This window comes from Eimeria mitis, genomic scaffold, assembly GCF_000499745.2.
Source record: "Eimeria mitis Houghton genomic scaffold, Emh_scaff72, whole genome shotgun sequence".
Lineage (NCBI taxonomy): Eukaryota > Apicomplexa > Conoidasida > Eucoccidiorida > Eimeriidae > Eimeria > Eimeria mitis.
This window is the reverse complement of record NW_013575252.1, coordinates 6751-19565: the sequence shown is the minus strand read 5'-3', so window position 1 is coordinate 19565 and position 12815 is coordinate 6751. Positions and strand designations below refer to the sequence as shown.

At 51.3% G+C, this 12815-nt stretch overlaps 4 protein-coding genes across 4 annotated transcripts in view; 2 read left to right on the top strand and 2 right to left on the bottom strand.

Annotated features, from left to right (window-relative positions):
• Window positions 1-78: 78 nt before the first annotated feature.
• EMH_0063460 (uncharacterized protein) lies at window positions 79-1713 on the bottom strand (the record flags this gene model as incomplete). Its single annotated transcript, XM_013501608.1, has 4 exons — window positions 79-152; window positions 280-544; window positions 762-1157; window positions 1366-1713. The coding sequence occupies 4 exons, from the start codon at window positions 1711-1713 to the stop codon at window positions 79-81; spliced, it is 1083 nt and encodes a 360-aa protein (XP_013357062.1).
• A 3215-nt stretch (window positions 1714-4928) lies between these two features.
• Window positions 4929-7514, top strand: EMH_0063350 (LEM3 / CDC50 family protein, putative; the record flags this gene model as incomplete). Its single annotated transcript, XM_013501607.1, has 6 exons — window positions 4929-5072; window positions 5298-5573; window positions 5721-5852; window positions 6097-6406; window positions 6583-6744; window positions 7330-7514. 6 exons carry the CDS (start codon window positions 4929-4931, stop codon window positions 7512-7514), a joined length of 1209 nt encoding a protein of 402 aa, XP_013357061.1.
• Window positions 7515-8060: 546 nt separating this feature from the next.
• EMH_0063240 (uncharacterized protein) lies at window positions 8061-10488 on the bottom strand (the record flags this gene model as incomplete). Its single annotated transcript, XM_013501606.1, has 6 exons — window positions 8061-8249; window positions 8382-8429; window positions 8628-8686; window positions 8790-9886; window positions 9945-10306; window positions 10363-10488. The coding sequence occupies 6 exons, from the start codon at window positions 10486-10488 to the stop codon at window positions 8061-8063; spliced, it is 1881 nt and encodes a 626-aa protein (XP_013357060.1).
• A 1803-nt stretch (window positions 10489-12291) lies between these two features.
• Window positions 12292-12815, top strand: part of EMH_0063130 (DNA/pantothenate metabolism flavoprotein domain-containing protein, putative) — a gene marked incomplete at both ends in the record, with an annotated part of 3768 nt that continues 3244 nt past the window's right edge. The window contains one exon of the mRNA XM_013501605.1: window positions 12292-12567. Coding sequence (XP_013357059.1) covers window positions 12292-12567 — 276 coding nt within the window. The remainder of the gene's footprint in view (window positions 12568-12815) is intronic.

Genomic DNA, 12815 nt, shown 5'->3' with positions numbered 1-12815 from the left:
TGTTGACCGAGTGCAAAAGATTCTGTGCTGCTTTGGCTGCAACTGCTGTGCTCGCTGAGGCCAGTCAGTTCGGCCACGTCATTTGGATACCAGGGGAGGCGTTTCGCCAACCTGGACCTCCCGTAACAGGGGAGAAGGTCCGTCGTCTCGTGCTGCAAACACACAGAAAAATCACAGAACTCCTGCACTTATAATGACACAAAAGCATTGAATGAGGCTCTTCGTGAAGGGTACTGAAGGGCAAGCAAATGCAGAAGGGTACAGTCAACTACTGCATACCTGCAGATTCCGAACCGTGGCGACTGTCAATTTTGTAAGTCAGGTGGAGGAATCCGTAGGCCACCAGAGTGAGTAGCCAAGGCCCAACAGTCATGCAAAGCATAGATAAGGCTATGGCACGGGCGTTGCCGAGTCGCAGCGCCGCAGATGGTGTCTTGAGAGGCCCCGTCGACGTCATCTTGACATAGCCAAAGACGTTCTCGCACAAAAAGCCAACTATAGGAGCTCCCAGCGCAGCAGCTCCGACACCCTCAAGGCATGAAACCTGCAGGAATCATCCGTAAATCCACAAATTTTGATTAGATACTGCTCTGCAGTCGCGAACTTTGGGACGGGACCGACGGACATTCCGGTACAAAGGAGGATTCATCGGCAACGTACAACACGCGTTTCATGAATAATCTCATCAGCTATTCTGGTTGATTGAGGGCTCCACTCTTCGGTACAGTGTCAGTCCTATAGGGCACAGTTTCACTCCTCACCAGCGCAAATGTCGTGGCACGATGTTCTGGATTAACTATTTCCGTGAGGATTGGACGGTTGACGCCAACTCCAGGCCAGCCGGCCAAAAAGCCAATTAAGACGGCCAGCAAGACAAATATCCCAATAGAATGCGCTTCTCTCGGGACGCACGTCAGCATGACTGTCATGAGGATGCACCGCACGACTATGCACACCTGCGCCAAGCATTGCCGACCATGATTAGGGTATCGTGAATGTACAAGATCCCCTGTATACCCGATCAACGGCGCCACCAGCATTGCTGCAATCCAGCTGGACGATACGATAAAAGAAGCCCACCAATCTGGAATGCCACAGTACTGGAAGTACATCGTAGAAAAGTGAATTGCAGAGCGAGGCACTCCGTTAAGCACTCCCTGAGCGCACAAACAGCNAAGTACATCGTAGAAAAGTGAATTGCAGAGCGAGGCACTCCGTTAAGCACTCCCTGAGCGCACAAACAGCAGAATTTACGCAGGTGATTCAATTACTCGAAGAGCGGTGAGTCCTACCCCGCCGCCTTTCGTAGCAATGGAATCGGGGACGCAGCTAGTGTTCAACTTGCTTTCGGAGTTCCGTGCTCACCATGATAAGCATCACCCAGACACTTCCATTTGAGAAGACGTATGCAGTGTCACGGAGCGAGAACCAGCGACCCTGCTCTTTTTGCCTTTTGCGCTGGTGAGGGCAGTCTGTGACACGACATCCGAGTATGATTCCAAGAATTATCGATGCTAAGCCGAAACCGGCTAATGCATGCCTCCATCCTTTGATGCTCAAAATGCTTAGTCCGGATACGGACGTTGTAATGGTTAGAGAAACGACTCTGCCGAAGGATTGAAAAAAGTGCAAGATTCCAAAGCTGCGGCCGCGGTCGTTCTCGGGGACTTCCTGCGCTATCACCTTCTGCGAAAGAGGGCCCATAACAGCCATAAATACTCCTAGGATGCACATAAGAGGCAATGCCTGCCATTTTTGCGTTATATAGAATAGAGCGCTAGCACCGGCTCCCCAACCGAGGGCTGAAGACGAAAATATGCGTCGGCGTCCGCAGCAGTCTATGATGAAACCCCATATGGGACAAGTTAAAACGTGAGCAATACGCGTGGCGGAAGACAGAGCTCCAAGAGATTGGGGAGTNTAGAGATAAGTCAACCGAACAACTAGTTCCGAAGTTGGATTTAACTTTTGCCCGCAGATGTGGGAACTAAAATTGCGAGAACTAGTGATTTCGTCTTTCCCTGCGTTCTCCTGGGAAGTCTCATGATGGGCGACAGTCCGCAGCCGGCCAGGACCGCGAAGAGGCGCGTCGATGTCCTCCATGCCTTCATCAATGCTTGCATGGGATGTGACACAATTTTCACTTTCAGTTCAGATTTTGTCTTTAGGATGAGCCGTCCAACTGTGTGACGAGATTCACGGAGTCTCGGGCCAAGGAAGCTGCCTCACCATCCTCCACCGCAGATTTTTGACGTCGTGTTCACAGGACTGAAACTAGAGCCAAGAATGCCATAATTTCGCAGTACTTCCAAAAAAGTGAGTAATAAAAAAATGCGCGGGCCGAGTGACAGCCCGATGCAAACGACTGTCGTCGATTCGTGGTGTACGGACACATGGCACGGTCACGCGGTGGTCTCGCCAGTCGCATGCCAGCCAGAGTTGTTCCTGCGGACGGTTCACGAAGTGATCGTCAAACTATTACTCGAAAATGAAACGCTATACCTCGTGTCTCGTATTCGCCGCCTGGCTCTGCGTCAGTGCTAATGCGGAAGACGATGGCTATGTTCCACCCGTCCCTTTGCACGAAGCTGTGACCTCTAGAACTACTGCTACAGACATCAACGACGCCTCTCTTGCTGGAGAACAAGTAAGGGCTCATCATATGTAACAAAGGCGATGAACATTTATTAATATGGTCTTATTTTTAGGGAAAGCCCGCAGAGGAAGTTGGTACGAACCCAGTTGGAAACATTGTACAGCCTTCCAACTGCTAATATGACCCAATAGCTGACAGCCTGCGCCAAGGAGCATCAACACCCAAGGAAACTGGAGATGGAAGTACCTTAGCGAAATCAGAAGTAAGCCGTCCCACCAGAAACATGCAAGCCAATGGACAAGTGACGTACAATTCAGACTGAGGCCGCTCCACCCCAAAGTGACGCAGCCAAGATGAGCGAGATAACCGGAGCAACGGATGCCGTAGTAAGTAGCGGTGACATCGCCTGTAAAGTATTTTGCTGGCTTAATACAAAGTAATGCATTAGGCGGAAACTTCAAGCGAGGCAGCTTCCGTTCAGAGTGCTGACGCAGTCGCCACAGAAGTAGAAGAAACCGCTAAAGAACCAAAGGCAGCTGAAATGGTACAAGCCAAAAAATCCTTGGCGACGGACCCAATAGCTGAGATGATGGGAGGCGCATTCAATACCGAAGTACGCTAAATCAACGACCGAAAAAAACTTTGACACCATATCAAGTATACGAACCCTCAGGCAAACCAGAGAATGGCTGATAGCTTCCTTAGCGTTCGCTCTCGCGTTCTGCGCTTGAAGGCCAATCGTGACCTGTAAATGTTCCGCTGATTGAGCTTTCGAACCCTTCCTGTTTGGAAAGCGCCCGTGAATGATTTCTGTTTTCCGTTACCGTGGACACCTATCCATTAACAAGAAAACGTAGATCGCTGCCCCCCCAAAGTAGCAAATCAGGATTCGGCAGTTAGTTGGAGATCTCTTAGGAACGCGATACACAGTCAGCGTACGAAACTATTGTTGTTAGACAACCCCCTCCCTCCAGTTACTTGCTTAATACGACTTGGTGATAGCGTCCAAACATGAAGGCCTTGTTTAGGACCTGGTGATAGCACCCAAACGTGACAGTTTCGTCCCTACGTCAGAACGTAGTTGCGCATGTCAGTTTAATTGCATTCAGCAATGCGCAAAGCGCAGTGTCGTGCGGTGCTGCGATTCACGAGCGCCTGGCATCATGTTCCCCCACATCAATCTGAGCACATGAACTAGATTCAAGACAGTAGGAATGCAGGAACAAACAAGTACTCAGATGAGGCCGCCCCATGCATTGTCTGAAAACTGTGTAATGCGTCCATAAGTAAATCGCTTCAAGGTACGCAATGACGGGTCCTCGGTCCTACCGTAAGACGGTTGCACAGTCGAACCGGGTCAATACACTTGACAGTCGAAACACTTGAGCTAACCGTTTCCACAAAAAAGCTGGCCTCCTCTCGCGGTCACCAGGCAGCTTGGGACCCTTGGTCCAAGGGCCCGAGGCCCCGGGAGAGCGGGTAGCCTGGCACAAGTTGCAGCGCATCCTGCTGCAACTCGTGTCGCAACTCAACACCATACGGATGCTCGACCAAGTCCTACTGATGCGTGCACTTAACACTAAAGACGACTGCTGAGCACTTACATGGGACTCAGCGGCCAGCCTTCACTCAAGTAGAAACATATCATCTCCACACAAACGACGCTAGGCGAGCGGCCACAGAAGGCAAAAAGGGCACATTGCACTTGCTTTTCCGCATATTATTGGGATGTGTTTTCTAAAGTGCTTAAGTAAGGAAGCATTTCGATCACAAAGTGGAATCGGACGATCGTGGAGTGGACAGTCCGGAGCGGCGACGCAGATTGTTGCAGCTGCGAAGCACTGAGGCACTTACCTCCGCACACATTTCTTGCTACATAAAAAGTCAAATAATAAGAGGAAACTCTATCTTTTTTGCGTAAATCCGTTCATATTGCTGCTGCAACCTGTGGGAGAACTCGAGAGACAAAGCCATGCGGACATGCAGCCACAGTCCCAATGCTTTTTCTGAGCAATCACATAGATGGAAAGCGACAAAAAATATTGGGAGTTAGTTGAAAATGCATCATATATTCCAGTAAAACGCCAGTTAGATGGGTCCCGGAGCTGCGCCTTACGACGGGTACGCAACCCATGTGGGACATTGCAAGCCAGCGTGAGGGCACACGAACTCGATGAGCATTGATAATTTACTGGCAGGGAGCCAGGTGACTCTGCGTGATAAAGCACCTTACTTTCCTTAGCGGGCGCTGATTCTCACAGAAGGGGCTAAGTCCCTGGGAGTCACCAGTTCCGGAGCAGCCGGTCGTCCGATCCGTGCTGCTCAATAAAGGATGCCCAGGCAAAGAGTGACACCAGCTGCCAGCCTGGTACACCACGACTCTCTTACTCATGAAGAACAGGGTTACGATGAACAGGTTGACCAGGCAGAGTCGCCTGATGTATCAGCTCCCCCAGACCAGGAGTTCCCGCGCACGGTGAGCAATATCAAAGAGGTCTATTAGGAGGCCGCACAGCTGTATGTGGCCCCAAATATATAATTAGGAAATAGTGGCTGGCCGTTGGGGGTCAACATTCCAATTTTTTTGTGGATGTCGTGGAGGAGGCTGCCGGCGGTAGTGCGGCTCTCCTTTACGGGTGATGGTCCGGCATTCCATCTATGCCTGATGTGTCTACCCTTGCCTGCGTTCTCATCTGCACAGAGAGTTGCTCGAGAGTGCTCGGGATGCAGCGATGGGATGAAACGGAGTTGCGGCTGCGGCCGATGTTACTGCTGCTCCCGTGCCGCGCTTGACGACTTCATGCAGCAGAGGATGTCGGCTTGGGAGCCTTTACTTACTCCGAGGCGTATTTTATTTGTGCTCTTTGGAGTGGGTATGATTTTTGTGGTTTTGGGGTTCGTCATCCTATTCGTAAACAACGCTATTGTGGAGTGTAAAGTAAACTACACAGACATGGTTGGCGACCTGATCCTGAAGGTAATGCAGAACGAACATTCCTCCACCATGAGGCCAAAGGCATAAAGGACACCCCGCGAGTCTTCTAAGAAGTTAAATGGGAAACATTAATCAATGCGTGCGTCACACCGACGACCTGAACGAACGGCGCTGTGTTCTTCGTTGCAGATCGATGCGTCCACATGCACAGACACTTCTATTACAGAAATAACGGGAGACGTTTTGCTCTACTATGAATTGTCTAACTACTTCCAGAATCATCGGCACTTCATGAAGTCGCGATCGGATAGACAGCTGGAGGTGAGTTTGCTTTCCCTTGGGCATCGACCTGCTTGGTGCCTCATTCAAGCAGCAAGTGCTGCATTTGCTTTCCTGCACCTTCACCATGTGTGCACGTTGAGTGGTTGTGAAGGATTGTTGTTAGTGCCGTTTGAGTGCTCCGCGCCATCAAGCGTGCAAGTTTCTTCGTGTAAGTTCTCTGTGCAATTAGCGCTGGCTGGAGCAGCACAGTTTTGTTTCTGTCTTCTGTTTGGCGGGGAATTAGGGAAAGGTGTACACGGCAGCGTCAGACGTACGCACATCATGCGACCCGCGTGTGGAGTCCTCTGACGGGCGTGTGCTGCATCCGTGCGGCTTGAGTGCGGGTGCGGTATTTACGGACGTCTTTTCGGCTGTCGCCGAGGACCAGAAGACGGAGATTGAGCTCGACGAATCAAGAGAAGCGATCTGCTGGGAGTGGGATATTTCCACGTTCGAAAACCCCTCCCAAGAGGACATGGATGCAGCCGCTTCCCAGGTTGACTTTTGGCTTTTCAACCAAACATATGCCGCCGCCTTACACATGGATAAACCTGGTAATGCACGCTCAGCCGCTGCTTGCCTCCCAGCAGCTCGTGCCCTTCCCGCTCCACCCCAGCAGCCTTTTCTGCCTGTCGTATGCTCGCCGTATCCGCAGACGGAAAGAGGTAAAGAGAGTCACTTGTGCAGCTGGAGGAAGCGAGTGCTAGTGCATGTTCGGCGTTGCGAGCAGGTGTTGGGTGGGGAGTGGAGAATTCACATTTTATTGTCTGGATGAGAGAGGCCCCGTTGCCTGTATTCCGCAAGGTGTATGCGCGGTTCGTGGAGAGCCCGTTGAAGCTTCCTTTTTATATCAAAGTCACAAACAACACCTACGACGTCAAATCTTTCGGCGGTGAGGCTTATTCTCCTCCTCTACACCAAACCACCCACCGTTCCACTCACTCTGACGCCACTGTTAGTTGTTCCGTCCCCATGAGAATCCGGGCCAGCGCGTCTGGCTGCTCCTCTAGATTTTTGCGGGCGTCATTTGCCTTATTAGCGGCAACTTGACATGTAGAGGTAACGCCATGGGCGTGCAGTGCTGTAAATTCCTTCGGACAAATTCACGTATTGAAGGATTTGGGCCTCTCTCTGTCTGTCTACTGCCTGCTTTTCTTACACTGAGTTATTTTGTGTATCGGTGAAATGCTAGCTGTGGGGGTGGGGAGTGGGTGGAACTGGCTGGCAGGCGTGCTGTTGGAGTGTTGAGGGTGCGAGTCGCCAGCGTCTTGTGCTTGCGTTATCTATGTATGTTTTCGCCTCTGAAGTTTTGCCTTTACTGTTTCGTGCTCACCTTTGCTTGCGTCTGGCCGTTTTGCGTTTGTTGGCGTTGAGCCGTTTACGTCGAAATTGCACTTGTGCTATTTATCTGCGGGTTGCTTGCCTACTATGTGGGTTTGTCTGACGAAGTCTGTTCAGTTTCTTTGTTTCACTGCAGGCTCAAAGAGCGTAGTGGTGACGCAGGCGTCGTGGTTGGGCGGCCGTACCGCTTTCCTGGGCATAGCCTATCTGGTTGTCGGTAGCATTTGTCTGCTGTTCTTTGGCGTTCTCTTTTACTACCACAGGAGAAACCCGAGACACTTGGGAGACGTCTCCTGGCTGCGAAAAGCGCTCTATTCGTAGAGAAGAAGCGCCTGCATGCAAATTGCTCGACCTCCTGGTGCTGTCCAGGCCATGCACTGGCTATTAAGTGCAAGTGCACAGGGCGTCTGAACAGCCGACAGCAGCACCTTTTGAGAGACAGAGTTTGGCCTCTGTTCGTCTTTTGATTTGCTGTTTCGGAATGGCAGTGTTGGTGAAGAGCCCAGCAGAGCTCAACCGGCTACTTTGCCTCTGACGGCGGCCTCTCGCCTTCTTGCCGGCGGCTGAGGGCATGAAATATGTTTTGTGCTCCCGTCGCCAAAAAACTTGGGTTTCAAGCATTTGAATGGGGGTATCTCAACAGTTTCAGACTGGCGGCTGTCACTCGGTGACTTCCACCGCTTTGCAGTTAAGTAAATGTGCCCGTGTTTTTATATACTGAGGGGGGGAAATGCACGTTTCGTTGGTTATGGGGTTTGAGGGGAGACACACGTAAGGGAGAGACAGACAGCAGGACGTTAGGGCCATATCTGGCCGCATACAATACATATACAATACAATACAATACGTATATATATATAGTATGGGCTAGCGAGTGGGGGATCCCTTCGGGTGAAAGTTTCTGGCTCTGTCTTCGATTTCATCGATCCAGGAGGCCAGCTGGTAGAAGTTGACCAATTCCCCTCGGACACCGTGGGCGATGGCTGCTATGAGTTGTTTGACTTCCTCTTCGGAGGCAGCTGGCCTCAGTCCGCGGAGGTTATCCATGAAGTCGTCCTGAGGATTTCGTTCATAAAAATTATGTAGAGGTGCAGGTGTGTGTACTGCATAGTGCGCAAACAAAAAGTTCTCCCACGGGTATGCACGCAACCATATTCTGATGGCAGTCTTGGCGAGCCACTGCCTCACCACCGTCACATATCCGTCGGCGTCGTCGTCGAGGAAGTCAAAAAGATCCTGAAAACGAATAAATGCGAATGAACGAAAGAAATTTAGAGGAGAGAGAGCGCTGTACCCGTTTATATGCTTCTCTCAAATGTGGGGGTGCCAGAGCTCTTGTCTCGTCCTCGAGCAGATGCATGATCATCTGCAGGTGTCATTAAAACTTATTCAATGAAATATGCACACGAGGAAGTCGGGAAACGAAAAACATACGGCGGTGAAAGCGGGAAACGTGAGGCTCTCAGAGGTGTCAAGGGCAGCAACCCATCCGTCTGTGTTTGCGACATGAACCAGAATTGTGAAAAACAGAATTAAACGAGATAGCGGGTCTATGGAGCCAAAGTGATAACGAGTGGAGCACACGCAGCAGCTGACCAGCTTTCTCTTTGCAGTCGGGTATCCTTTCGCTGAGTGCGAATGCCTCAATCATCTTATGAATGTTCGTTAGGGGGATTCTTGGCTCTTCGGCGAGTTCAGCAAAAGCATGGAATATGTCTTGGTAGCCCTTTTGCGTCTCTGGCGACAGAGCTTCGTAGAGCTGCCTGGCTTCCTCTATCTCATCGCGTGCGCGGCCGGGGTGTGCGGCGAAGAAGGTGTCAGCCTTGTAACGCAGAAACTGAAGAATTTGGAAATGTCGCTCCAACTGCTGCAAGTGAAGGCGCTGGGCACTGGCGGCGATGGCCTGGCGGCTGGCGAGGCACCCGAGATTGCTGACGATGGTGAAGTGGGTTGCGATGGAAGGGAAAAGTCCCATGCTGAGGAGGAGGACCAAAAGAGGAGCGATGCCGCTCCAGTAGCCCAACACCCCGAACATGATATGCTGATAGTGCGGGGAGAGCAGCAGCTTCGCAGTGGCAGTGATGGCAACAACATGGAGGGACAGGGAAAGCTGAATTAACGTTCGCAGGGCAGGGATACCTCTGGGCCCCAGCACGAACAACGACTCCTGCGCATTCATTACCCTGGCGCCCCTGATCAGCGTGCATATTGGCCCGTTGCGCGTTACTGGAGGCAGCGACTCAATTGGCGCTGCAGGCACATCCGGCAAAGTCCGCGGCTGGGCCAGGCTGCGGAGGTACTCCTCGATCTCTTTGCTGCTGGGGGTTTGGTAGTTCAAGACAGTTTCGAGTCTCCAGAAGATGAAGAGGTTGAAAAACAAGAGGGCCCCTGCAGCGAAAACGAGGAATTCAACCAGCGGCTTCGGACTGAAGCCGAAGACTGGTCGCAAAGAAAGCAGAATGGGAATAAACAAAGCCCAAGTGGATATCGGTATTTCCACCATGTGCAGAAGCGTCTCAGAAAGGCGTTCCGACAGAAACTCTCCAAAGTTGAATTCACCTTCTTGGTGGGGCGCAAATGGCGTTAATGGATTCATAAAGCGGTAACGAATGTACCAGAAGCGAAGGGCAGAGTCCGACGCCTGTCTGCTCTTCACGAGCTGCTGAAACTCCGCGACGCCCATATCGTCGTACCTGTCAGGGGGAGGTGTTATTCCTTCGGTGCGCTGAAGCGGTGCTTTCTGTTGCTTACCGTCTCCATTCTGTCGTATTGGCGACGGACAGAGTCAGCAGCACGAGGATGCTGACTGTGAAGGTCACCAACAAAAGGAATACGATGATGTGCGCGCTTTCAAATAGCTCAAATATAACAGTGGGAGCCGCGTAGGGGTTTCCGCTTTCTTCCTTCAGCTCCGTTATGCCAATGCGCTCCAAAGAACTCTGGCCCAGCAATTTGTCATTGATGGCCATCGTCAGGCCGAAGCGCGTCGAGAAAAAAAGGAGAAGGGAAATAAACCCAAGCACTGTCACTTCCTTCGTAATGGCCGTCACTACCTTCAGCACATGGTGCAAGTGACGATGCTCCAGATATTCCACAAGTTCCTCATGAGCCACCTGCAAGGAATCTTTACTTTCAGCGTTCTTTTGACTTATTCGAGACACAAGCGTACTTCAAATATTAGTGTTAGGAACAGAATTACGGCCAGAATTGCTATTGTGATGTTGGCCTGAGCAAAGGCGTGGTCGTGAGCCCCGGCAGCGACGCTACACGCGCCAGAGGATGCAGTGCAAACCATTCTTGAGGAGAACGGCGGACGTTTGATGAATTGGACGAACGAAATCAGAAACACAGAAACGCAACAAAGGAACAAGAGTAACTCAGACGCACACCAGCAACCGCATGGCTTAAACCCAAGCCGAATAAACCGCAGAGCGCAAATGCCTCTCGGGTGTCTCGACTTCTAGTTTACAAAAATGTAAGTTTGTTCAGAAAACCATGCACCAGAACAGCTGATGCCATGGGAAAAAAAACCAAATGCAGCTGCACACTCAACTGGAGAGATCGTTCAGCTTTCCTACAGGGCACCGGTAGAAACCTATCTTCATGATGACTCAAGAGCAATCGGCAAGTGTAAGCGGGAGCGCAGCAGGAACTCCTCACTTGAGTTGTCTGGATACTGCTGAGGATATCCACAACATTTTCTTTTTGCTAAATACTGTCGCAAGTCCCCGTGTATTCGAGGCGTTTCGATTCACCCAGACCTGAAATACGCATCTGCAGCGGTGCGCTGTTACGTCAGCGAATGCGCTCGTTAGGGGTCAAACCCAGGGTTTCACACTACGGGGAACGCTGCAGCCTTAGTTCAACTATAGGGGCACTGCAGAAGCTGTTGTAGTGGGGTAGTCCCTTCGTGGCCACTGCCAGGGGGAGAGGCAGATAAGGGTGCGGGTTTATGCTCCGGCTAATGCGCGATTTCAAGTAGATTGCATCCCCATGTAGCTGACGGGGAACATTAGAGGAAACAAGTGGGTGTATTCCGTTCGTAATAAAGCAAACTCGAGCGGGGCACAGTGATCAGTAGCAGCCGACTGCTTGGAATGCTATGGGGAAAGTACACAAAGCCACCCTCCTGATGTTCCCAGTGTGTCAACGTAGACAACAATACAGAAAACAATCTGCCTGTAGGGGATAATAAGCGGACGTTCGTCTGTACAGTGCGACTCATGTGTCTTCATCGGTTACCGTTTCCCTAACAACGTGAAATATGCTACTTCTAGTGGAACGACTACCGAAGGGGAGCGGCGCTTTCTTATAGTGAAGGAATATGAAAACATCCCAAGGAGAACAAAGATGAAGATGTTCGCTTATGCAACTCGAGCAAGAACATGAAACGGCAGAATACCTACCAGAGTTCAGCTTCCCTAGCTACTTCCATAGTATACTCGAGGGGCTAGATGCTCTGCAAAATACCAAATGCATAAATAATTAATTAATATATGCTTTAAAAAAAGTTATGTGAAAATTCTTGGGAAAACACGAATTGGGGCTTCAGAACGCCCCGTGTGCAGCACCGCCTCGTGCAGCTTCCGCGAGCAGTCCGTCGATAATTGTTAGCTGCTTGCCTGAAAGTTGTTTATTGTTTTGGGTTGCAAAAGTATATAATTTCCTGTCTTTGAGGAAATTACAGTGTGCACACACTGTAGGATATCGGCTCTTGAACACTTCTGACGGCCGATGCAACTTCCCGAGTTTTTTTGCCTTTTGCGCCTCTCCGNATATCGGCTCTTGAACACTTCTGACGGCCGATGCAACTTCCCGAGTTTTTTTGCCTTTTGCGCCTCTCCGCAGCGCTTTCCCCGATTGTTCCCTGAGGCCTCCTCAGTAAGCACTCTCTTTGTATTGAGCGTTGTACAAAGGTGTTAGTTTAGGGTTTCTTCCGTCTAACGAGGGGCCAGTAGCAAGCCCCTCTGGTCTCGAGTGGAGTTCATAGCTCTGTATAGGAGGACACCCCCGCCACTCGAGGACACAATCCCCTTGCGGCCGCTCCTGCTACCGCGCAACAGACTAGCCGAGCAGCAACAGCAGAGACGACAGCAAAATGGCGGAAGGCAGCGCCGGGTCTCGGGGAGCTGCTCCCTCTCGTTCCTCGACGCGCGCCTCGGATGCATTTGCACACGGTGGCCGTCGCGGTTCCTTGGGCCGCATGGAATCCTCAACAGCTGACTCCTTCTTCGCCTCGGAGCCGCCGCCCCCCAACGTTGCCACTGCAGGACTTCGCGTGCGGCAGTTCGTGCGGCCGCTGCTAGAAAGGGAGGAACTGAAGGAAGCGAAGCTCGCTATCATCACTTCAGGGGGCACAGATGTCCCTTTAGAGGTACTCTTTTTAATGCTACTATCTTCTGCTGCTTCTCCGCCTTAACTACACACTTCGTGTATTGCGCGTTACAAGGGCTCGAAACTAGGACGCCGGAGGCCGTTGCTACTGCTTTTGCTGCTGCTCCGGTGTCTTTTGAGCATATATGTGGTTCTGAACGCTTCTCCTTTGGCGTATGAGGACGAGCCGATATGATGATGCCGTTGTGGATGACACCGCAGATGCCGCTGCGTGCTTCGGCTGCTGCT